General features: G+C 41.3%; 1 protein-coding gene across 1 annotated transcript in view; it reads right to left on the bottom strand.

The window, feature by feature from the left end:
* Nucleotides 1–22,718: 22,718 nt before the first annotated feature.
* Nucleotides 22,719–23,557, bottom strand: part of LOC112816345 (melanoma-associated antigen 1-like) — a 1,370-nt gene continuing 531 nt past the window's right edge. Inside the window, 2 exon segments of the mRNA XM_073887933.1 lie at nt 22,719–23,314; nt 23,317–23,555. Coding sequence (XP_073744034.1) covers nt 22,719–23,314; nt 23,317–23,555 — 835 coding nt within the window.

Here is a 23,557-nt window from a genome sequence, read left to right as displayed (position 1 = left end):
ACAATGATCTTAGAACATTTTAATTTTTGCTGCCCTTTTGCATCTTATATGTTATTATTGTCCAGTTATTTTTCCTTGTTTCTATTCTCAAATTTAGCATTTTCTTAATCATCATTGTCATCTTCACCATCCCTATTGTTTTATATATATAGAATAAATTATATACAAATCTAATATTTTATTTAATTTATAATAAGAATGAGGTGTGTAAGCTTATAAATATAATTTATAACTGTAATTTATATCAATATAAATTTATAAATATATAAGCAGCTTTGGTGAACCTATCATCACTGCTGTGTGAGGAATTTCAGGTGGTGGCAGTAGTGAAAAGCTGCCCCCGCCTGGCTTCCCTGGACTTGGAAGTGCACAGTGGTGGCAGATATAGTAAAGGAAGAACATACTTTGTGTTCCAGGCGAAGCATAGGTGAGGGACTTGCTTGGGAGCTCCTGTGCTACCACACTCTGGAAATTCCAGAGATCCCTGGGTGAAGCTTTGATGTTACTGACAAGTTTATATTACCTGTTAGAGGCCAGTTAAGGGCATGGACTCAATGTAACATATCTCTGTGGTCAGATTCTGTATGTCTTGAAATATTTACCAAAAATTTTATGTTATGTATAACCCAAGTCCATCACCTCACACACACAAAAAAAGGCCCAGAAATGGGCAGTGGTCTGACTAGAATCACACCAGAAATTCAGGACTTTAACCCAGTTTTGCTGCCTTTTACCTCCATGCTCTTTCCACTACAACATGCCATTCTTCTCCAGTCATTTGTAACTTCCAATTCTGCTCTGCCTCCAATGTTCTGTATCTCTGTTATTGACATCACCAACCACCGAATGGCCCAAATCAGAAATCTGAGACTTCATCCATGACACATCCCTCTCTTCAGTCCCCACACCCTGTCTATTGCTAGGTCTTAGAACTTCCTCAAATCAATTCACTTCTCTCTACCTCCAATACCCTCACCCTAGTCAATGAACAAATATTTATTGAGGACTTACTCTTCTGAGGCACCATTCTGGATATTAGGACCCAGCAAGTAAATAAGACAAAATCCCTGTCCACAAGGATCTTACATTCTGGGGTGTGTTTCTGTGTGTGTGTGTGTGTGTGTGTGTGTGTGTGCATGAGAGACAGAGAGGTACACAGAGAGAAAGACATACACACACAGGCAGAGGAGTGATGGATAACTAACAGGTAAATAAATACATGACTAAAAACATTGAATTGCACAGTTAAATGGATGAATTATATGACATGTGAACTATAGCTAATTAAAGCTGTTTTAAAATGTATATGGACCATTTGTGCTTCTTTTTCTGTGAAACTCGTTTATTTTGCCCTTTTTTATAGTGCATTGTTTTTTGCTTGTTAGTTTGTAGGAATTCCTTGTATATTCTGAATATCATTCCTTTGTCAAATATATTTGTTTTAAATATATTTTTATAAGCGGGGCACCTGGGTGGCTCAGTTGGTTGAGTGTCACTCTTGATTTCTGTTCAGGTCATGATCTCAGGGTTGTGAGATCGAGCCCCGTGTTGGGCTCTACTGTGCACTGGGCGTGGAGCCTGCTTAGGACTGTCTCTCTCCCTCTGTCCCTCCCCACCCCTGCTCTCTCTCTCTCTTTCTCAAATATATATATATACACATATATATATATTATAAGTGTGAAATATACATACAGAAAACTGCATATACATACAGTTTGGTAGTGATTATGAAGCTAATACCCATATAATCACCATACAAGTCTAGATATAGAATATCACCAGCAATGCAGAAGTCCCCCCACAATGTGAATCATAACCAACCACCTCCACACTAAAGACAGGGTTATGATAATCATTTCCTTTTTTCTTTCAGTTTTACCAACTTCCAATACATTTATTAACAACATTGTTTAGTTTCAACTGAATTTTAAATATTTTATTCACTTTTAATTTCAAAAATAATTTGCATATGTTAAGTTCACAGTTATATGAGTTTTGACAAGTGCATATGCTCATGTGTCCACCACCAAAATTAAGACATAGAACTTTTCCATGACCTCAGAAAGTCCCTCCATTCCATTTCCCATTCAATTTTCCCTCATCCAAGGCAACTGCTATTCTGATTTCCATCACTATTTTTAGTTTTGCATGTTCTCAAACTTTATATAATTGGAATCATATAGTATGTACTCCTGTGTCAGAATCCCGTCCCTCAACGTAATGTTTTTAAGACTCACTCATTGTGTTGCATGTATCAGTACTGTATTCATTTTTATTGCTAAATTCCATTGTAAGGATATATCAAAATTTGTTTAACCATTTACCTGCTAAAAGACATTTGGATTGTTCCCATTTGGTGCTGTTATGACTCTATTATGAACATTCCTAAATATTCTTATTCACATACTTCTTTAGACATATAGCTTCAGTTATTTTGGAGAAAATATCCAGAAATAAAATTTCTGGAACATAGCTTGGTGTGTCTATAACCATTTAAAAACTGCCTGTTTGGTCAGAGTCTCAATAGATTTGTATGCAGGAAGATTATTGGAAATACATTCAGGGAGGGAGTTAATACACCTGGGAGGGAGTAAAGAAAGTAGGGAGGGAGAAGTAGCAGAGGGAGAGTTGAGTTGTGACTCAGTCACAATACAAACTATCCAATCCCTTGAGGAACTCTGGAGCTGGTCAAAAAGCCTTCTTTATACATCTGCACTGATGAGTCGTTGGATGCAGTTTTCTCCTGGGGAAACTACATAACCTTTGGTTACATTAAATCCTCCATCTATTTAGGGTGCACAATTTGATGGTTTGAGACACATACATTATAAAATATTCATCAAGCTAATTAATATATCCTTTGCCTCACACAATTACCATTTTGTTTCCTATGGTAAGAACATTTAAATGTACCCTTGTAGCAAATTCCAAGTATACAATACAATATTGTTAATGATATAGTCACATTGCTGTACATTATATCTCCAGAATTTATTTATCTTGCATAACTGAAATAAACCATCTAAGATTCTACTTTATGAAATGAGAAAAAAAAGCAAATTAAAACCAATGTAAACTGGAAAACAGGAAAAAAAAACAGTAGAAAAAAAGCAATGACACTAAAAGCTGGGTCTTTAAAAAGATCAATAAACTTCTAACCAAAACTCTTAGAACAAAATGAGAGAAGACACACATTATCAATATCAGCAATGAGATAAGTAATGTAATCACAGACCCTATAGCTATTAAAAAGAATATTATGAACAAGCTTATGTCAATAAATTCAGCAACTTACAAGAAATGGGCAAATTTCTTATAAGACAAACTACCAAGAAGGTAGTAAATAATATAAACAGTCCTGTACTTATTTTTTTTAAAGATTTTATTTATTTATTTGAGAGAGAGAGAGAATGAGAGATAGAAAGCACGAGAGGGAAGAGGGTCAGAGGGAGAAGCAGACTCCCCGTTGAGCAGGGAGCCCAATGTGGGACTCGATCCCGGGACTCCAGGATCATGACCTGAGCCGAAGGCAGTCGCTTAACCAACTGAGCGACCCAGGCACCCCAGTCCTGTACTTATTAAAGAAATTGAATTACTGGTTAAAATCTCCCCATCAATAAAGCTTTAGGGTTAGATGGCCTCACAGGTGAATCCTACCACATTTTTAAGGAAAGAATAATATAATTCCACACAAACTTTCCCAGGAAATTGAAGATGAGCAAATACATCCCAACTTATTTTTTTAATTTCATTTTATTATGTTATGTTAATCACCATACATTACATCATTAGTCTTAGATGCAGTGTTCCATGATTCATTGTTTGCCTATAACACCCAGTGCTCCTTTCAATATGTGCCCTCTTTAATACCCATCACCAGGCTAACCCATTCCCCCACCCCTTCCCCTCTAGAACCCTCAGTTTGTTTCTCAGAGTCCATAGTCTCTCATGGTTTGTTTCCCCCTCTGATTCCCTCCCCTTCGTTTTTCCTTTCCTACTATCTTTTTTTTTTTTAAATAACGTATACTGTATTATTTGTTTCAGAGGTACAGGTCTGTGATTCATCAGTCTTACACAATTCACTGCGCTCACCATAGCACATACCCTCCCCAAAGTCTAGCACCCAGCCACCCCATCCCTCCCACCCCCCACCACTCCAGCAACCCTCAGTTTGTTTCCTGAGATTAAGAATTCCTCATATCAGTGAGATCATATGATACATGTCTTTCTCTGATTGACTTATTTCGCTGAGCATAATACCCTCTAGTTCCGTCCACGTCGTTGCAAATGGCAAGATTTCATTTTATTGTTGGCTGCATAATATTCCATTGTAGATATATACCACATCTTCTTTATCCACTCATCTGTTGATGGACATCCTGGCTCTTTCCATAGTTTGGCTACTGTGGACATTGCTGCTATAAATATCGGGGTGCACGTACCCCTTTGGATCACTATATTTGTATCTTTGGGGTAAATACCCAGTAGTGCCATTGCTGGGTCCTACTATAGCTCTATTTTCAACTTTTTGAGGAACCTCCATACAGTTTTCCAGAGTGACTGTACCAGCTTGCATTCCCACCAACACTGTAGGAGGGTTCCTCTTTTTTGGCATCCTTGCCAACATCTGTGTTTCCTGACTTGTTAATTTTAGCCATTCTGACTGGTGTGAGGTGGTATCTCATTGAGGTTTTGATTTGGATTTCCCTGATGCCGAGTGATGTTGAGCACTTTTTCATGTGTCTGTTGGCCATTTGGATGTCTTCTTTGCAGAAATGTCTGTTCATGTCTTCTGCCCATTTCTCGATTGGATTCTTTGTTCTTTGGGTGTTGAGTTTGATAAGTTCTTTATAGATTTTGGATACTAGCCCTTTATCTGGTATGTCATTTGCAAATATCTTCTCCCATTCTGTCGGTTGTCTTTTGGTTTTGTTGACTGTTTCCTTTGCTGTGCAAAAGCTTTTTATCTTGATGAAGTCCCAACAGTTCATTTTTGCCCTTGCTTCCCTTGCCTTTGGCGATGTTTCCAGGAAGAAGTTGCTGCGGCTGAGGTCGAAGAGGTTGCTGCCTGTGTTCTCCTTTAGGACTTTGATGGACTCCTCTCTCACATTGAGGTCTTTCAACCATTTGGAGTCTATTTTTGTGTGTGGTGTAAGGAAATGGTCCAGTTTCATTCTTCTGCATGTGGCTGTCCAATTTTCCCAACACCATTTGTTGAAGAGACTGTCTTTTTTCCATTGGACATTCTTTCCTGCTTTGTCGAAGATGAGTTGACCATAGAGTTGAGGGTCCATTTCTGGGCGCTCTCTTCTGTTCCATTGATCTATGTGTCTGTTTTTGTGCCAGTACCATACTGTCTTGATGATGACAGCTTTGTAATAGAGCTTGAAGTCTGGAATTGTGATGCCACCAGCTTTGCTTTTCTTTTTCAAGATTCCTCTGGCTATTCGGGGTCTTTTCTGGTTCCATACAAATTGTAGGATTATTTGTTCCATTTCTTTGAAAAAAGTGGATGGTATTTTGATAGGGATTGCATTAAATGTGTAGATTGCTCTAGGTAGCTTAGACATCTTCACAATATTTGTTCTTCCAGTCCATGAGCAGGGAACGTTTTTCCATTCCTTTGTGTCTTCCTCAAGTTCTTTCATGAATATTCTATAGTTTTCTGAGTACAGATTCTTTGCCTCTTCGGTTAGATTTATTCCTAGGTATCTTACGGTTTTGGGTGCAATTGTAAATGGGATCAACTCCTTAATTTCTCTTTCTTCTGTCTTGTTTTTGGTGTATAAAAATGCCACTGATTTCTGTGCATTGATTTTATATCGTGCCACTTTACTGAATTCCTTTATGAGTTTAGCCGTTTTGGGGTGGAGTCTTTTGGGTTTTCCACATAAAGTATCATATCATCTGCAAAGAGTGAGAGCTTGACTTCTTCTTTGCCGATTTGGATGCCTTTTATTTCTTTTTGTTGTCCGATTTCTGTGGCTAGGACTTCTAGTACTATGTTGAATAGCAGTGGTGATAGTGGACATCCCTGCCATGCTCCTGACCTTAGGGGGAAAGCGCTCAGTTTTTCCCCATTGAGAATGATATTTGCTGTGGGTTTTTCATAGATGGCTTTTATGATATTGAGGTGTGTACCCTCTATCCCTATACTCTGAAGAGTTTTAATCAAGAAAGGATGCTGTACTTTGTCAAATGCTTTTTCTGCATCTATTGAGAGGATCATATGGTTCTTGTTCTTTCTTTTATTAATGTATTGTATCACATTGATTGATTTGCGGATGTTGAACCAACCTTGCAGCCCAGGGTAAATAAATAAAATGTCTTTGGGGTAAATACCCAGGAGTGCAATTGCTGGGTCATAGGGTAGCTCTATTTTTAATTTTTTGAGGCACTTCCACACTGTTTTCCAAAGTGGCTGTACCAACTTGCATTCCCACCAACAGTGTAAGAGGGTTCCCCTTTCTCCACAACTTCTCCAACATTTGTTGTTTCTTGCCTTGTCAATTTTTGCCATTCTAACTGGTGTAAGGTGGTATCTCAGTGTGGTTTTGATTTGAATTTCCTCGATGGCTAATGATGATGAACATTATTTCATGTGTCTGCTAGCCATTTGTATGTCTTCTTTTGAGAAATGTCTGTTCATGTCTTCTGCCAAATGGCATTTATCCCAGGTATGGCTGGTTCAACATTCCAAAATCAATTAATGTACTCTACCACATTAATAGGTTAAACAAGAATAATCACATGACCATATCCTAAATACAGAAAAACCATTTGACAAAATCCAATACCCATTCATGATTTGAAAAAAAAAAAAAACTCTCAGTAAAGTGGGGAACTTCCTTCCTCACCTTGATAAAAAAATCTACAAAAACCCTGGAGCTCACATCATACAAAATGGTGAGAAACTCACAGCTTTCCCACTAAGATCAGGAACAAGGCAAGGATGTACCCTTTCAACATTGCTTTTCAATATTGTACTGGAAATTCCAGTTAATGCAATAAGACAAAAAAGGGGAAGTAAAAGAGATACAGATTGGGAAAGAAGAAATAAAACTGTCTTTGTTCACGGATGACATGATCTGTATGTATAAAATATTAACAATTCTGGAATAAGCAGTTTTAGCAAGGTTGCAGGATACAAGTTAGTATACAAAAGTTAATTGCTTTCCTATATACCAGCAGTGAAAAAAATGGAGTTAGAAATTTAAAACACAATACAATTCACATTAGTACCACCCAAAATGAAATAGGTAGAAGTCCAAAAAAAATGCTTACAAAGTTTATATGAGGAAAACTACAAAACTCTGATGAACAAAAATAAAGAAAAACTAAATTAATGGAGAAATATTTCATGTTCATGGACAGGAAGACTCAATATTGTCAAGATGTCAATTCTTCCCAAATTGATCTATAGATTTGATGCAATCCCAATCAAAATCCCACAAAGTTATTTTGTGGATATGACAAAAACTCTTTTTAAAGTTTAAATCGAAAGAAAAAAGACCCAGAATAGTCAACACAATATTGAAGGAAAAGCACAAAGTTTGAGACCTGACACTACCGGACTTCAAAAGTTATAGAGCTACAGGGGCACCTAGGTGGCTCAGCCAATTAGGTATTTGCCTTCTGCTCAGGTCATGATCTCAGGATTCTGGGATGGAACCTCACCTCAGGCTCCCTGCTCAGAGGGGAGTCTGCTTCTCCCTCTCCGTCTGCCCCTCCCCCCTCCTTGAGCCCTCTCTCTCTCTCTCTCTCAAATAAATAAAATCTTTTAAGGAAAGTTATAGAGCTACAATAATCAAAGCAGTTTAGTATTAGTGAGAAAATAGACAAATAGATAAATGGCACACAACGAAGAGCTCTACATAAATAAAGTCAACTGATTTTTGACACAGGATCAAAATCAATATAATGAAAAAAAGCAATCTTTTCAATAAATGGTGATGGGAAATTGGACATGCACATACAAAAATGAATCTAGACACAGACCTTACACATTTCACCATAATTAACTCAAAGTGGATTATAGACCAAAATGTAAAGCACAAGAACATAGAACTTCTAGAAGATAATACAGGAGAAAATCTAGATGACCTTAAGTTTGGAGATGACTCTTTAGATACAACACCAAGGGCACCATCCATGAAAGAAATAATTGATAAGCTGGACTTCACTAAAATAAAAAAAATTGCTCTACAAAAGATATTGCCAAGAGAATGGAAAGACAAGCCATAGATTGGAAGAAAATCTTTGCAAAGACATTACCTGATAAAATACTGTTATCCAAAATACACAAAGAACTCTTAAAATTCAACAATAAGAAAAGAAAGAACCTGATTAAAAATGTTTCAAAGATCTAAACAGAGCACTCAGCAACAAAGATATATGGAGGGCCAACAAGCATATGAAAAGATGCTCCACATCATAAGTCCTCAGAGAAATGCAAATTAAAACGAGATACTACTGCACACCTATTAGAATAGTCAAAATCGAAAACACTGACAACACCAAGTGTTGATATATGCAACAATTTGTATGACCTAAAGGGTATTATTCATAATGAAAACATCCAATCTCCAAAGGTCTCATACGGTATCATTCCATGATAAACTTTCTTGAAATAATAAAGCTATAGAGATGGAGAACAGACGGTTGGTTTTCATGGGCTAAGAATTGTGAGGGGAGAGGGATGAGTATGATTATGGAGAGATTGAGGTAGCACAAGGGAAGTCTTTGTAATGATGGAATAATTCTGTATCATGATTGTGGTGGTGGATGCACAAATCTATAGTTGTGCTACATTGATAGAACTATACTAATACATTGTATCAGTGTCAGTTTCTTGGTTTTGATATGGTGCTATAGTAACCCCTGGGTGAAACTGGGTAAAGGGTACACAGGACCTCTCCGTACTATCTTTGCAGCTTCCTTCAATCTATAATTACCTCAAAATAAAAAAAAATTAAAAAGTGAATGAAGACTTCCATTTTTTACAACATACATTTTCTTAATATTCTGAATACCTTCCTCATGAAAATAACTAAAGTGTCAAGTAAGTAAATCAAAGCTTCTCTTTGTGTCAAGTAAGTAAATCAAAGCTTCTCCTTGAGGGGAGGGGAGGTGGGGGGATGGGTTAGCCTGGTGTTGGGTATTAAGGAGGGCATGTATTGCATAGAGCACTGGGTGTTATACACAAACAATGAATCATGGAACACTACATCAAAAACAGATGTATGGTATGGTGACTAACATAACATAATTAAAAAAATAAAAATAAATAAAGGATAATATTTTATAAATAAAAATAAAATAAAAAAGATTTATTTTTGGAGGAGAGAGGGGTGGAAGGGGCAGAGAGAGAGTGAGAGAGATAATTCTCAAGCAGACTCCCTGCTGAGCATGGAGACCAATGCGGAGCTTGATCCCAGGACCCTGAGATCATGACCTGAGCCAAAATCAAGAGTCAGATGCTTAACCAACTGAGCCACCCAGGTACCCTAGTAAATCAAAGCTTCTTAATGCATCACTTTTTGGCATTCAAGTATGGAATTGACAGAAGCCATAAATGAAATTGTAGTGGGAATCCTGGAAAGTGAGAGAGTTTCAAAGTCAGCTTTCATCCCTGGGGTTTCTGAAAAATCTTGGAAGCCTGGAGCTTCCATCTTGATGGAAGTACATAGGATGGAAGGTACATAGGATTGAGGATAATGTCTAGAGCCTGCTCAAAGTAGGAAGTCTAATGTGAGATTAATAGGAGGCTTAATAGAAAGTCCCCTGCTTAAGAACTCACTAAACTATCAGTAAAATGATAAACAGTAATAAGCCTGCCAGATAGATAGGATGGTAAGGAAATTTACCTGTTATTGCCTTGGCAATGGGTAGAGGAAAAAACTGTATCTTGAAAAATTATATTTTTAAATTCTATATTTTATAAGGCACTGGTACCCAGAGTATATAAAGAATTTGGGGCGCCTGGGTGGCTCAGTCTGTTAAGTGTCTGCCTTCGGCTTAGGTCATGATCCCAGGGTCCTGGGATCGAGCCTCACATTGGTCTCCCCACTCAGTGGAGGAGCCTGTTTCTCCCTTTCACTCTGTCCCTCCCCCTCTTGTGCTCATTCTCTCTCTCTCTCTCAAATAAACAAAACAAAACAAAAAAATGAAAAATATTAAAAAAAGAATTCTTACAACTCAAAAATAAAAGGACAAACATCGCAATTTAAAACATGGGCAAAATATTTAAATAGATATTTCTCCAAAGAATATGTATGAATGACCAATAACTACATGAAAAGAAGCTCAAGATTGTTGATTATTAGTAAAATGCAAATCAAAACTACAGTTAGATACCACTTCACACCCATTAGGATAGCTAGAATCTAAAAGGCAGGTAATAACAATTGTTGGCAAGAGCGTGGAGAAATTGAGACACTCATGCCCTGCTGATGGGAATGTGTAAGGGTGCATCCACTGTGGAAAACTGTTTGGCAGTTGTTCAAAAAGGTAAACATTGAGTCATTGTTTGACCCAACAATTCTACTCCTGGGTATATAATCAAGGGAAATGAAAATATATGTTCACACAAAATTTGAATGTGCATACTTCCAGCAGCATTATTTACAATACCCAGAAGTTGGAAACAACCTAAATGCTCTTCAGTGGATGAATAGGTAAACACTATGTGTGGCATATCCATACAATGGAATATTATTGACCATACAAAGTGAAGTGATGATACAGGCTATAACATGGATGAAGCTCTTGAAAACATGCTAAGTGAAAGAAGACAGACACGAAAGGCCACATGTTATATGATTCCATTTATCTGGAAGGTCTGTAATAGACAAACTTGTAGAAACAGAAAGTAGACCAGGTAAGTATCTATGGCTGGGGGGTGGGATTGGGAGGAAATGGGGAGTGAATACTAATGGATACAGGGTTTCTTATTGGGTTGATGGGAATGTTCTAAAGTTGACTGTGGTGATGGTTGCATAACTGTAAATGTACTAAAAACCACTGAACTGTACACTTTAAATGTGTGAATTTTATGGTATGTGAATTGTATCTCAATAAAGCTGTTTTTTAAAAGGGCAAGTTGCAGTATAATATGACCAATATGAAGAGAGGTGGTTGGGAGTATTAGAAACCTCTCATAAACAGCTGGCATTTGTATTTACTGAATCCATTACTACTTTGAGTAAATGTTATATATCCCCACTGATAGCCTCATTCTCTGTTAGCAGGTCTACCTTTCTCCCATGACAGCAAAGCATGCAGGAACCTTGGTGGCAGCACTCTCTCCACATACCCCCAGTGCAAAGGTGAAGAGACTGAGACCCAGAGAAGGGATTGCACTTGTAACTTAGTAAGTCAGTGGTAGAGCAGTGACTAGAACGTGAATTTCCTAACCCCTTGTCCAAGGCTTCTGTCACTGGATGGTTTTACATTAACCTTCTTACTTTCTTGTGCTTCCCGTTCTTTTCGCGCACCAACAACCGCCCCCAAATAAGCCCTGTCAATTATTTGCTTCGTGAATTTATAAGTAATTGCTTTTCCTTCCTCCCTTCTTTCCTCCCTTTTCTCCTTCCTCCTTACCTCCCTTTCTTCTTTCCACCCTCCCCTTCCTTCCTGTTTAAAAAAAAACAAGGTTTTTCTCAGGGAGTGATTTCAACCAGTTCTTTATAGTCTACTGTAATCAAGGCCTGACTCTCCCTTTAATCCTCATCATTCCTCAAAGTCTCAAGTTCATCCTCTGGGGTTTGCTTTACAAGCATCATAGGCAGTGAGGATTGCAGATTTGCAGACTTGGCAGGAGATAGGGGAAAGTCAGGCAAGAATGGGAGTAGGAGAGGGTTAGGCAATTACTATTCCACACAGGTCTGAGGCTCTGCACCTTCTAACTGAGTGTCTTGGTTTCTAAGTCTTATTTCCTCCTCTCCTCAGAGTTGAGTGTCTTTACATTCAAAGTGGGAAGTATGCATTTAAATCATTTTGTCTGGTGCTTGGATCAAAGACCGCTATTTTTTTTCTCCTTAATAGTCTATCTTGTATTTGCAGTCTTTGTTTCTGAATATTTAGAGGGTGACTCATGTCTAGCTGTTGGATGAAGGGAGAGAAGAAACCTTCAGGAGCACGTGATGTGGGTAGGGGGTGTGGAGAAACTCATCCATTAATGCCTGAAGTCTTGCTGCATTGCAGATAGTCCTAAGAAGGCAAATGGGGCCTTAGGCAAGTGGGCACCCTGCAGGATGATATTGCCCCAACAGTAATGTTTTCCCCAACTTGGGGGCATGTGTTCTTTTTAGAGAACCAGGTCTGGGCTAACTGTCCCGTTCTGGTTTTCCTGCTGTCTCTCTGATTTTCAGAGATCCTTACTTTCACCTTTGCAGCACCTTCAGAATGCTATTAAATCAGTTTTCTGTATTTGAAATACAACCACAGCAGAGACTATCAGCTCCCATCTTACATACGAAGGGATTGCTTTTCATTTCCTTCCCTAATACTTCTGTATGTTTGGTCTATTTCTGCAGCCTAGAGATCAGGTCTACTCTTCCTCTTTTCTTTTACCACTTTTCTCTCCCACTATTTTGCATGGAAGCTGACTAAAGTGGAGGCTGTGGCTGCAGTGGGTCCAGAATGGGTGGGAATGGAATACTCCAGGACTTTGCCTTAGTCAAAGGGCAGGCCTGACTCTGCCTCCCCCCAACTTCTAGCAGCCTTCTTGGGCACCAGAGTTTAGCACACAGTGGGTACTGGACACAGCTGCACTAAGTCACCTCTCTGGTGCAAACAATGTATCATGACTCTAACCTCTACCTCCTGGGGTCAAAGGGCTTAGGCTGAGTGGGCAGGTCTCTGTCTGGCCAGTCCATGGTCTTTTTATTATTTTTATTTATTTATCAGAGAGAGAGAGCGAGAGAGAGCATGAGTGAGCGCACAAGCAGGTGGAGCAGCAGGCAGAGGGAGAAGCAGGATCCCCATGGAGCAGGGAGTCCAATGTGGGACTCGATACCAGGATCCTGGAATCATGACCTAAGCCAAAGGCAGACGCTTAACCAACTGAGCCACCCAGACGTCCCAGTCCATGGTCTTTTCAGAGGGTGAGGCACTTGGCATTGTGGCACCTGGAAGAACTGCTAGTAGTGAGTAGTAAGAACCTCTAGCCAGCTTAGGAAGGCATGGAGCACATTTGCTGAATTGGCACTCAGTGGATCTTTTCATATCAGTTAGCCTGGGAGGCATTTAGGGAATATCACAAGGAAACGATAAGTTCAGCAAGGTTGCGGGATACAAGGTAATACACAAAAATTAATTGTATTTACATAAAACTAAAATTAAAAAAATTGGAAACCCAAAATTAAAATCTTACTTTCAATAGCTCCAAAAATGCAATACTTAGGTATAAATCTAATAAGATATGCATAGGATCTGTATGCTGAAAACACAGAATGCTGATAAAAGAAATCAAGACTTAAATAGTAAGTACAGAGATATACTGTGTTCATAGACTAGTAGACTCACATAGTGAAGATGTCAATTCTCACTAAATTGATCTATACATTCAAAACAATCCAATCAAAATTCCAGCAGGATGTTTTTGGATATAAACTAGCTGATTCAACAAGTTTATGGAAAGGCAAAGGAAATAGAATAGCTAAAACAACTATGAAAAAGTAGAATAAAGTCAGAAGAATCACACTACTTGATTTTAAGATAAAGCTATAATAATCAAGATGGTGTGGTATTAGCTAAAGGATATACACATAGATCAGTAGAACTGATTAGAGTCCAGAAATAGGCCCACACAAAGAGGACCAGTAGAGTTTTTTATGAAGAAGTAAGACAATTCAATTGAGAAATGTTGGTCTTTTCAATAAATGGTAATAGAACAATTAGACACCCATATTTTTAAAAAAAGAAACAACAACAAAAGAAACAAAAAGAAACTCTACTTAAACCTAACACTTTATAGTACAAAATCAAGTTAAAATGTATCATCGATCTAAATGCTAAGTGAAAACTATAAAATTTTTTAAAGAAAACATAGGAGAAAATCTCATGACCTGGAGTTAGACTTCCTCAAAATTAAAAACTTTTGCTCTGAGAAAAACAGAATAAAAAGTCAAGCTACAGACTGTTAGAAAGTATTTGCAAATCATATATCCAACAAGAGACTTGTATCCAGAATACATAAAAGTTTTTCAAAACTCAAAAATTAGCAAACAAATGACCCATTTTAAAATTTTTTTCATGGCTTTTGAATTGTCTTTTTAAAAAATTCAATTAACCAACATACAGTACATCATTAGTTTCAGATGTAGAGTTCAATAATTCATCAGTTGCATATAACACTCAGTGCTCATCACATCATGTGCTCTCCTTAATGCCCATCACCCAATTACCCCATGCCCGCCCCTCCCCTCCAGCCACCCTTAGTTTGTTTCCTATAGTTAAGAGTCTCTCATGGTTTGTCTCTTTCTCTGATTTCTTTCCATTCTGTTTTTCCCTCCCTTCCCCTATGATCCTCTGCACTGTTTCTTATATTCCACATATGAGTGAAACCATATTATAATTATCTTTCTCTGATTGACTTATTCCACTTAGCATAATACCCTCCAGTTCCATCCACACTGATGTAAATGGTAGGTATTCATCCTTTCTGATGACTGAGTAATATTCCAGTGTATATTTATATACCACATCTTCTTTATTTATTCATTTGTCAATGGACATCTTGGCTTTTAAAAATGGGTAAATGATCTTGATAGACACAGTAACAAAGTGGGCATGTGGAGGACAAATATGCACATGGAAATTGTTCTACATCAAGGAAGAGAAATGCAAATTAAAATTAAGATGAGGTAACACAACACACATTGAGAGTGACTGAAATTTTAAAAATTACTGACATTACTAAATGTTAACAAGGATAAAGAGCAACTTGAACTCTCATATATTACTGGTCAGAATGTAAAATGGTACAGCCTCTGTGGAAAATAATTTGGTCATTTCTTCTAAACATATAGACACTATATGACTCACCAATGCCACTCCTGGATGAAATAAGAACCTATGTTCACACAAAAACATACCTGTGAATGTTTATAGCAGCTCTTCCTATTTGCTAAAATCTGTTTGTTTTTACCCAAATGTCCTTCTATGGATGAATGGATAAACAAACTGTGGTACACCCATACAATGGGTTACTACTCAGCAACAGAAAAGTAATAAACTATTGATACATACAACTTGGATGAGCCTCAAATGCAATTTCCTGAGTGAAAGAAACCAGGCTCGATAAATTACATGCTCTGTTCTTCTATTTCTATAGCATTTTTGAAAAAGACAAAACGACAGTGATAGAAAACACATGAGTGGTTGTCAAGGTTAGGTATCAGGGGAAAGTATGACTATAAATGAATAGCACATGAGAGGTTTTTTTGGGGGGGGCATGATGAAACAGTTTTGTATCTTGGTTGTGAGTACATGAATCCATATAACACTTTTAGCCGTATACCAAAAGAAAAAATAATTTTAGTTTGAAAATTAAAAAAATAAGAAAAATAGAAAACTAGAGTGACTATATTAATATCAGAAAAAGTTGACTTTATAAGAAGGAAATTTACCATGGATAGAAAGGAACATCACATAATGATAAAAGAGTCAATTCACCAAGAAAATACAACAATCTTAAATGTGTACACCTAAAAACAGAGCTTCAAAATATAAGAAACAGAATCTGATTGAGCTGAAAGAAGAAATAGTCACATCAACAATTACATGTGGAGACTCAACACTCCTCTCTGGGTAAATGACAGAAATAAACAAAACATCTTTGCAGTGTTCTGGGAAAGCAGAAGCAATAGGTGTAAATAAAATGAGCCAAGTTCCATACTCTTGTTGAGGGTGCTTGAATGTGATCTGAGGATACATTTAAAAGAAGGAATCATGAAAAAGAAGGTAAAGAAGGCCCACTGTGTTTCTTGGAGTGGAGAGCTACCAGGTAAAGCACTAGTAAGGGCCTCTTTTCCAATGAGAATTTAAGGCAGGTTTGGAAAGAAGGTTTGGTGAGTTAGAGGGAGGGCAGCTAATTCCGTGCTGAGAATAGAGAATGGTCAAGTGGGTAGAAAGATAATGTGTGCCAGTGTGTGTCTGGATTGGAGTGGGAGTAGGGGAGCAGTGGCCAATGAGGAGTTTGGAAAATAAATGGGATGATAAGTTATGCTGAGAGCATAGTGGTTAGGGCACCATATGCTGTTGGCAGCGCTGGAAACCCAGACAGCAAAAGTACCATCAGTGCATTGGGCGCATTGGAGTCCACACAGATAGGTGTCTGTGCAGGAGCATGAGGGAGTCCATGTCTGAAGAAGGGTCTTCTGGCACACAGCTTTCCCATCTGTGATAGGGGGACCCCAGCATTCTGTGTCTGGGTGGCAGGGTCCACTTCTCTGAGGGTTTAGGAAGGACTTTAGGATTATCGTCCTCACTTCAACCATTCAACAAGAGTGCTCTACCTTGTTCATGTTCATGAAGTGGATTTCTGTGGAAGGGATTCTTCTGTGGAAGGAAATAAGAGGTCCTACACCTAAAATTTTGATGACCACTGTCCACTAGATAAATGACACATCATGGAATCCCAGCCTCTAGATATCTGAGTCGAAGGGTGCTTCCAGACCCCTGATCTGTTTATTATGAGCAACTTTTGTTACTGAAGAGCTGCCAACTGCCTAAAATTCACACACCAGACTTGAAAAGGTAGTGTCTGGATATTGGGGGAGGCAGAGAGTAAGCTCAGTTTTGCCAAAGGCTGTCAAGAGTAAATTCCTTAAAAGTGATCTGACACAGCAGATGTGAAATTGAAAGGTCATTATTGTAAAACTATACATAGGAGCCACAAATACACAGAATATATATTTTATAAAAATTTTCTGTAACTGATTTTCTGGTTGAATATTTTCTCCCATTAAAGTCTTTCCTAAATTTAATATGTGCCTTTAGTTTCCAACTGTGTTTGCTGGAGAGAAGATGGCCTACTATAGCATGTAGGCCACTATCCATGCAACGCTTTTTTAAACCTAAACCTAAGGTCTCAAATTACCCCTACTGATGCAACCTAAAAATACCCAGCCCAAGCTCCCCTCCTGTTAGACCCATGTTTCCTCCTACCCACTGGACAGCCCCACCTGGACAGCTGGCAGAAGCTCACTGCTTACATGGCTCACAGTGACTGCATCCTCCACACCTTTGCTCATTAACTTACTACCACTTCTTCCTCCCTGATACTCAATCTCACATGAGAGGAAAAGCTTCTGCCAATTGAGAAATCTCGGAATTCAGGGTCATTATAGACTTTACCTGCCATCTCAAAGTTCCTAACTTCCTCAAACTCTTGTACATCACATCTCTCACCATCCTCCCAATCAGGCTGAATTAAGTGCTTTGTCATGTTATTTTGTTTTGTTTACTTGATATTCTTTCTCAGCATATGTTTAATAAATGTTTGCTGGATGAATCAAGTTGCTGGAGGGTGCCATTCCCTGATTCAAAATGTGGAGCCTGCCCCCTGCCTGGGCCTTCCACCTCCATGGATGAAACCCACAGTTCCCCAAATGCTCACGGAACTTCAGAATTCCTATGGGAAACTATTATTGAGGGTGTCACCATGGACGTCTCCTCCCCAGGTCCAAACACCATCTTGGAGGTGGGGATGCTCTCAACAGGATGGTCCATGGAGCTTCCTTCCTAGGAAACACGGTCTATCAGATTTCCCCAGCCCATTTATGCTCCTTGTCCTGCACTGGAGCCCACATTTTCTCATCAGTTGAATAAGAAAAGGCCATCTCCACAGGTTTTCCACCCACCCTGCAAACTGGTGGCAACACAGGCCAGCCGTCCTAGCCACAGGACAGGACACCCGCCCCTGCTATGCCACGACCTCAGGGGCCCGGGAAGGCAGTCTGAGCCGTGGACACCATTTGGACAGCTTTCAAGCGTGTCCATGCCCCACCTTTTATCTGCAGAGTCTGAGGTGATTGGCTCCAGGGCTTTCTCCTTCCAATTTCACCCTCCGTGCAGCTAGCAGCATGCTCCCTTCCACTGATCCTGGGTATTCCTGGCCTATCTCAGCTGTCCTTCCTCGGTCACCCACCCCTCACTCACATAGCCCCACCCTCTATGTGGGGTTGCATTCCACCCAGGGGGAAAGCCCCCTGCCTCCAGCAGGCATCATGGCAGCTCCCAGCCCTGGGACCCCGGCAAGGATGCCCTGGACCACTAGAGTAGTCAAGAGATGTCGCTCACCTGAATTCAGGGGCAGGGAGACAAGTGTACTCTTCCTGACAGAGGTAGGGGGACTCTACAGTAGTGGGGTGTCTGGCACGCTGCTGATCCATTCATCCAACAGACCTGCCCTGTCACACCACCCCGCAACTTCCAGCTGGTGATAAGGATTCAGAGGCTTCCCCAGCCCATGCAGCCCATCCACGTTCTTTCTCCTGAATCCCTCTGCCTCTCCACCTTCTCTCCTTTTGGCCCCTTTCCCCCTAAGCTGAACTCTAGATTCAGAGCCCTGACTGCCAGCCTGCCTGGGGCTCTCTGGACTTGGTTTCGTACTCATTTTCTCTCATGGACTCTGGCCATCACTTTCCCCAGGATGCTCTCAGTGCCCCTCACTAGCTGAGGGTGTCCTGGCTGGTCTCCTCCCCTGGCTGCTGGTCATTCTGGCCAAATCCCTCTTTCTCAAAGTAGAGGGGGAAATGTCTTGTTGATACCGCAGAATCTTAAATCATTTCCAATTTTTATGAGAATGCAAACTGGTATAGCACTTGTGGAAAAAAATTTCAGACGCATCTATGAAATGTTAAACAACTCACACCCTCTCCACTCTAACCCAATGTCTATGTTAGTATGTATATCTTATTAGAAAACATTCATATCTACTCAAGGATTCATAGTCAAAGATGTTGTTTTCATTTTATTAGTCATATGATAAAGGGAAAACAACTTGTTTCACCAGGAAAAAAATTGTTTATGTGATTAATTATGGTATATACAAACTTTAACATTCCAGGGAATACTTTCAAAAGTGAGGTAGATCTATACGTGCTGTTATGGGAAGATCCTGCATCCATTTTATTAAGTGACAAAAGCTAGTGGCAGATCAATATGCACAGTATTACGGGTTAGGTTGAATAAAAACAATATATTTGTAGAGCATATCTATGAAAAAGCCATAGTCACCTTTAGAATAACACACACTAGGGGCACCTTGGGTGGCTCGGCTGGTTAAGCGTCCAATTCTTGATTTCAGTTCAAGTCATGATCTCAAGGTCCTGAGACCGAGCTCCAAGTCGGGCTCTGCATGGAGCCTGCTTGAGAGTCTCTCTCTCTCTCTCTCCCTTTGCCCCTCCTTCCACTCACACACTCTCTCTCAAAGAAAAGAAAATGTTTTAAATTAAAAAAATAAAAATAACACACACTAGATTGTTAGTCATGGTGACTTCTGAGGAGGAGGCAGAATTGTGGAGGAACTTTGAAAAGGGGATATTGTGACTCATCTGTATTTTTAGAAGTTTTCTGCAATAGGAAGATATGTACTACTACCTTCTTAAGTAAAATTTCTAGATAAGCCCAACAACAAAAAAAGCGGCTGCGTGAAAGTAACTGCTAACCGATGCAACAAACTGTGACATTTGAAGGGCTAACACAACAGAAGTGCATTTTTGTGCACACAAATTCTGATACGGTTTGGCAGGGGCCCTCTGCTTTTCCTAGACCCTGGGTCCAGGTTGCTTTCATCTTGTGGCTCCCCTATCTCAACACGGGGTCACCATGTTTGCTGGTGAATCAAGGGAGACAGCATGGAGTGGACGTACTGCCTCGCAAACGCCTGGACATGAGAAACAATGCTTCTGCTCACATCTCCATGGCAAAGGGTCATCACACAACCCTCCCTAACTACAAGGGGACTGGCAAGGTGGTGTCCCCTGCATTCTGGAAGGAAAGCAAGACACACTATGGATGAACATTAAAGTTTCTCCCATGTATTGTTACACAGTAGGGGCTTAACCAAATGCAACTATTATAATTTGTTATGATGGACTTTATTGCTGGGAGGAGTTTCTTTTTTTAAGATCTTATTTATTTGTCAGTGAGAGAGAGAGAAAGAGATTGCACAAGCAGGGGGAGCAGCGGGCAGAGGGAGAAGCAGGCTCCCCATTGAGCAGGGAGCCTGATGTGGGACTCGAGCCCAGGACCCTGGGATCATGACCTGAGCCAAAGGCAGACGCTTAACCGACTGAGCCACCCAGGTATGCCAGGGGAGGAGTTTTTGAGGTCAGTTTGCCTTGGAATTCTTTGAAATTTTCAAGCACCTCCTGTGTGACAGATACTTTCATGTACAGGATGACATCTAATTTTCAAACGATTCTGTGATCTCAGCAGGGAGGATTCACTTCTTCATTTAGTGACCAGAGGATTACTACAGAGAGTAAGGTTCTATGTTGGGGGAGAGAAGGTGATTCCTAGCTGTTCCATGGGGACCAGTGATGAGCTCGTTAGCAGTCCAGGTTCAAGAGTGAGACAGAAGAGCACACAGGGGAATACCAGGGAAAGGCTGCTGTAATTCGGGAAAGTGCTAGGTCTGCAAAAAATGCCAGCGCCTGGGCAGTCAGTTCTCAAAGAACTCTGAGGCTCAGGCAGAGGAACTCTAGGTTAATAAAGCCCACAGACAGTACCCAAAACCTGTTTGATTCTCATTGTCACCTTCCTTCCTTAGCAACAGGTTTTTTAGTACCTGAGCCACAGCATCCTTCTTTTTGTCACCTGGAAGACACCATGCTGTCCTCAGGAATGATATAGGACTCAGAAGGTTGGCCACAGGCTGCAGTGGGTGGGAACAGCGTGGACTTTACATGAATTCAGACTCGGGTTCTAGTCTCTGCCCTGTCACTCACTAGCCACGTGATCCTGGGAAAATGACTAAGTCCTAGGAGCCTCAGGTTCTTTCTGAAGTGAGTGAGTTAAGTGAGTGAGTTTGATAAGCCCCATCTTGCAGGACTGCAGGAATGCATGTGATATATGGAAAGCACCTTGCACAGTGCCTGGCATACATTGGAACTTTGATGAATGGCAGTGATTTCAAGTGTTGTTTTGATCCCAGAGCCTTCCACTCTCTCCTCTGGGGTATTTTTTTTTGTTACCCAGGTCATGTTAGAGAATGTGCGCTCAATAGGACATGGAATAGCTAATCAGCCAAAGAGGGTGCTTCATAAGTAAAACTCAATCCATTTTCTAAATCAGAGGATATATGTGAGATATATGGGAATATGTATGGCATTCAGCTGTGAGGGAATTGTCCCAGCTGGACACAATACAAAGCTCCTAGAATGTGAGTCAAAGACCAGCTCCTTCCCTCCCTCCCAGATGCTCTTCCACCAAACCACTCCTTTCACTCACTTCTCCCCCCACCAAAACCTAGACCTTGCTTACTTATAGCTGTCCAAATTGCACTCCAGATAATCAAACTAAAATGACTTTTTAATGCAGTGGGTTCTGGCTTTGCATGGTTAGGACAAGAGTGCCATTCTAGAGTCTTCTGGGCTCCACTTCAAAGAAATATCACTGTATTTCTTCAGAAATACTTGCAGATGACGGATATAAAACACCTAGTCTGTGCACTGTGTTCAACGGCCTTGGGATGAGAGTGCAGGATACCTTCTTTTCCTGCCCCAGGAGGAGATTTCTCCCTGGTTTGTCCATGATCCAGAAGGAACTTCTCAGAGCAATTATCCATTTCAGACTTTGCTGCCACCTCTAAGGTACCCTGTCTCCAAGCAGGGCCACTGTCACCCCCCAGGTTCACGGTGATCAGCTGCACAGAGGGAAGCACGGTGACCCGACACCCTGAGCCACCCAGGCCAGGGGCACTTCCACTGCAGTGCTTGCCCCGGGAGCCGCACTCCCTCACCCTTCTTCCGTTTCTTCTGCAGGTCTCAGGGCACCTCTCCCCACTTTCCTGCCATGAGTGCGGCTGCTAGACAGTCCCCTAAGGGTGGGACGTGTCCTGCTTCAGCTAGTGTCCTCACTGCTCACGCACAGGGCCTTCCAGAGAGCAGAGCTCAGCCCATGTCTGGGAATCAAGGAGCCAGTGAGCAGGGCTCCCTCTGTGCTGAGATGTCGTTTCTCCTCCTTTCTTGAAGAACCAAGCGAATGAAGGAGCACACATCTATGTTACTTTTGCAGAATGACAGACGACAAGGAGTAAGAAGCAAAAATGAACAATCTTTTATTTCCCTCTTTCCTGACCCCGTCACTTGACTGCTCCATTCTTCTACCTTTCCAACAAATTCCTATGCCAATGCCCTGTGATTTCATTCCAGAACCCAAACAAGGAGGGAAGATCTCCCACCTTATTTCCAGAACATGACAAAACTCTTAAAACTCTTGAACGGAGTAAGTACAAATGCTGTGGGGTGGATGTCACGCCCACACTTAGCTGCCGAAGCTGGTTAAACCTTCTATTCCAAGGAACAACATTTGAGAACTTCCTCAAGAAAACCAAGCTCTGGATGTCAGAGTCATCGCAGAGAACAGGCCCCCAGAGAGGCTGGCTCTTCACCCTGCTTTCTTCCCCCAACCCTCCCTGGCCCTGCCCTACTTAGAACTCCTGGGGCTCTCTCTTCACACACACAGGGAACAACCAAAATGTGGCCTCACTTCATGCCCAGCACCCTGCAGGAGAAGCTGCCGACCCCACCAAAGCCTGGAAAGGGCCTGGCCACCACTGGGACTCGGGCCCCCTCACCCTCATCACTCACAGCTCCTTCAGACAGGATCAGGGAGGAACCAGGCTGCCCGAGATTGACCTGGAGCAAATACTCCAACACTTGCAACTTGCTGGTTTCGGCGTGGGCCCTGGGACCCCACGGGAACTCGTAGCAGGCAGGGTCGCTGACAGGCACCCGCCGGTACTCCAGGTACCCTTCCTGTGCCCAGACTTTGGTGAGGAGCTCCCTGGGCTCCCCACAGATGATGTGCTCCTTGCCAGCATACACCCCCATGGCCCCCAGCACTTCCCACACCTCCCCCTCGGGGGCATGGTCGCCATGCAGGAGGATCACCCCCAGTAGCAGCACCAGGAGGCTGGTCTTGGGCATGCCCTGCTCACCGCTCAGCATCCCATCACAGGTGAGGCCCAGGACGGTGACCAGGACGTAGGAGTGGTCGCTGGGGTCCACTTCCTTCACATCCACGCCAAAGACCAGCCGCATGCACTCGGAGGCTTGGCCCAAGATCACTGGTAAGTCTCCTGGTAATCTTTGCTGACGATCTCCAGCATCTCTGCTTGGCGGGTCGGCTGCTTGTTGCAGTATTTGAGGAGCAGGAACCCCACCAGGGCAGCCACTTTCAGGCGGAGTTTGTCCTGGAGACAGGGTTGGGTGACTTCCGGCTCCTCCCAGGGGCTCGTCCCCTCCTCATCGGAGCTGCTGGAGCCCTGGTCAGGGTGGCTGCAGGCAGTGGCTGCCTGGGCAGTGGGGGAGGGGCAGGCACT

The sequence above is a fragment of the Callorhinus ursinus genome, unplaced genomic scaffold (assembly GCF_003265705.2).
Source record: "Callorhinus ursinus isolate GAN/ISIS: 27379988/994484 unplaced genomic scaffold, GSC_fseal_2.0 scaffold84, whole genome shotgun sequence".
Classification (NCBI taxonomy): domain Eukaryota; kingdom Metazoa; phylum Chordata; class Mammalia; order Carnivora; family Otariidae; genus Callorhinus; species Callorhinus ursinus.
Note: the sequence above shows the minus strand (reverse complement) of the source record. Positions and strands in the feature narration are given on the sequence as shown.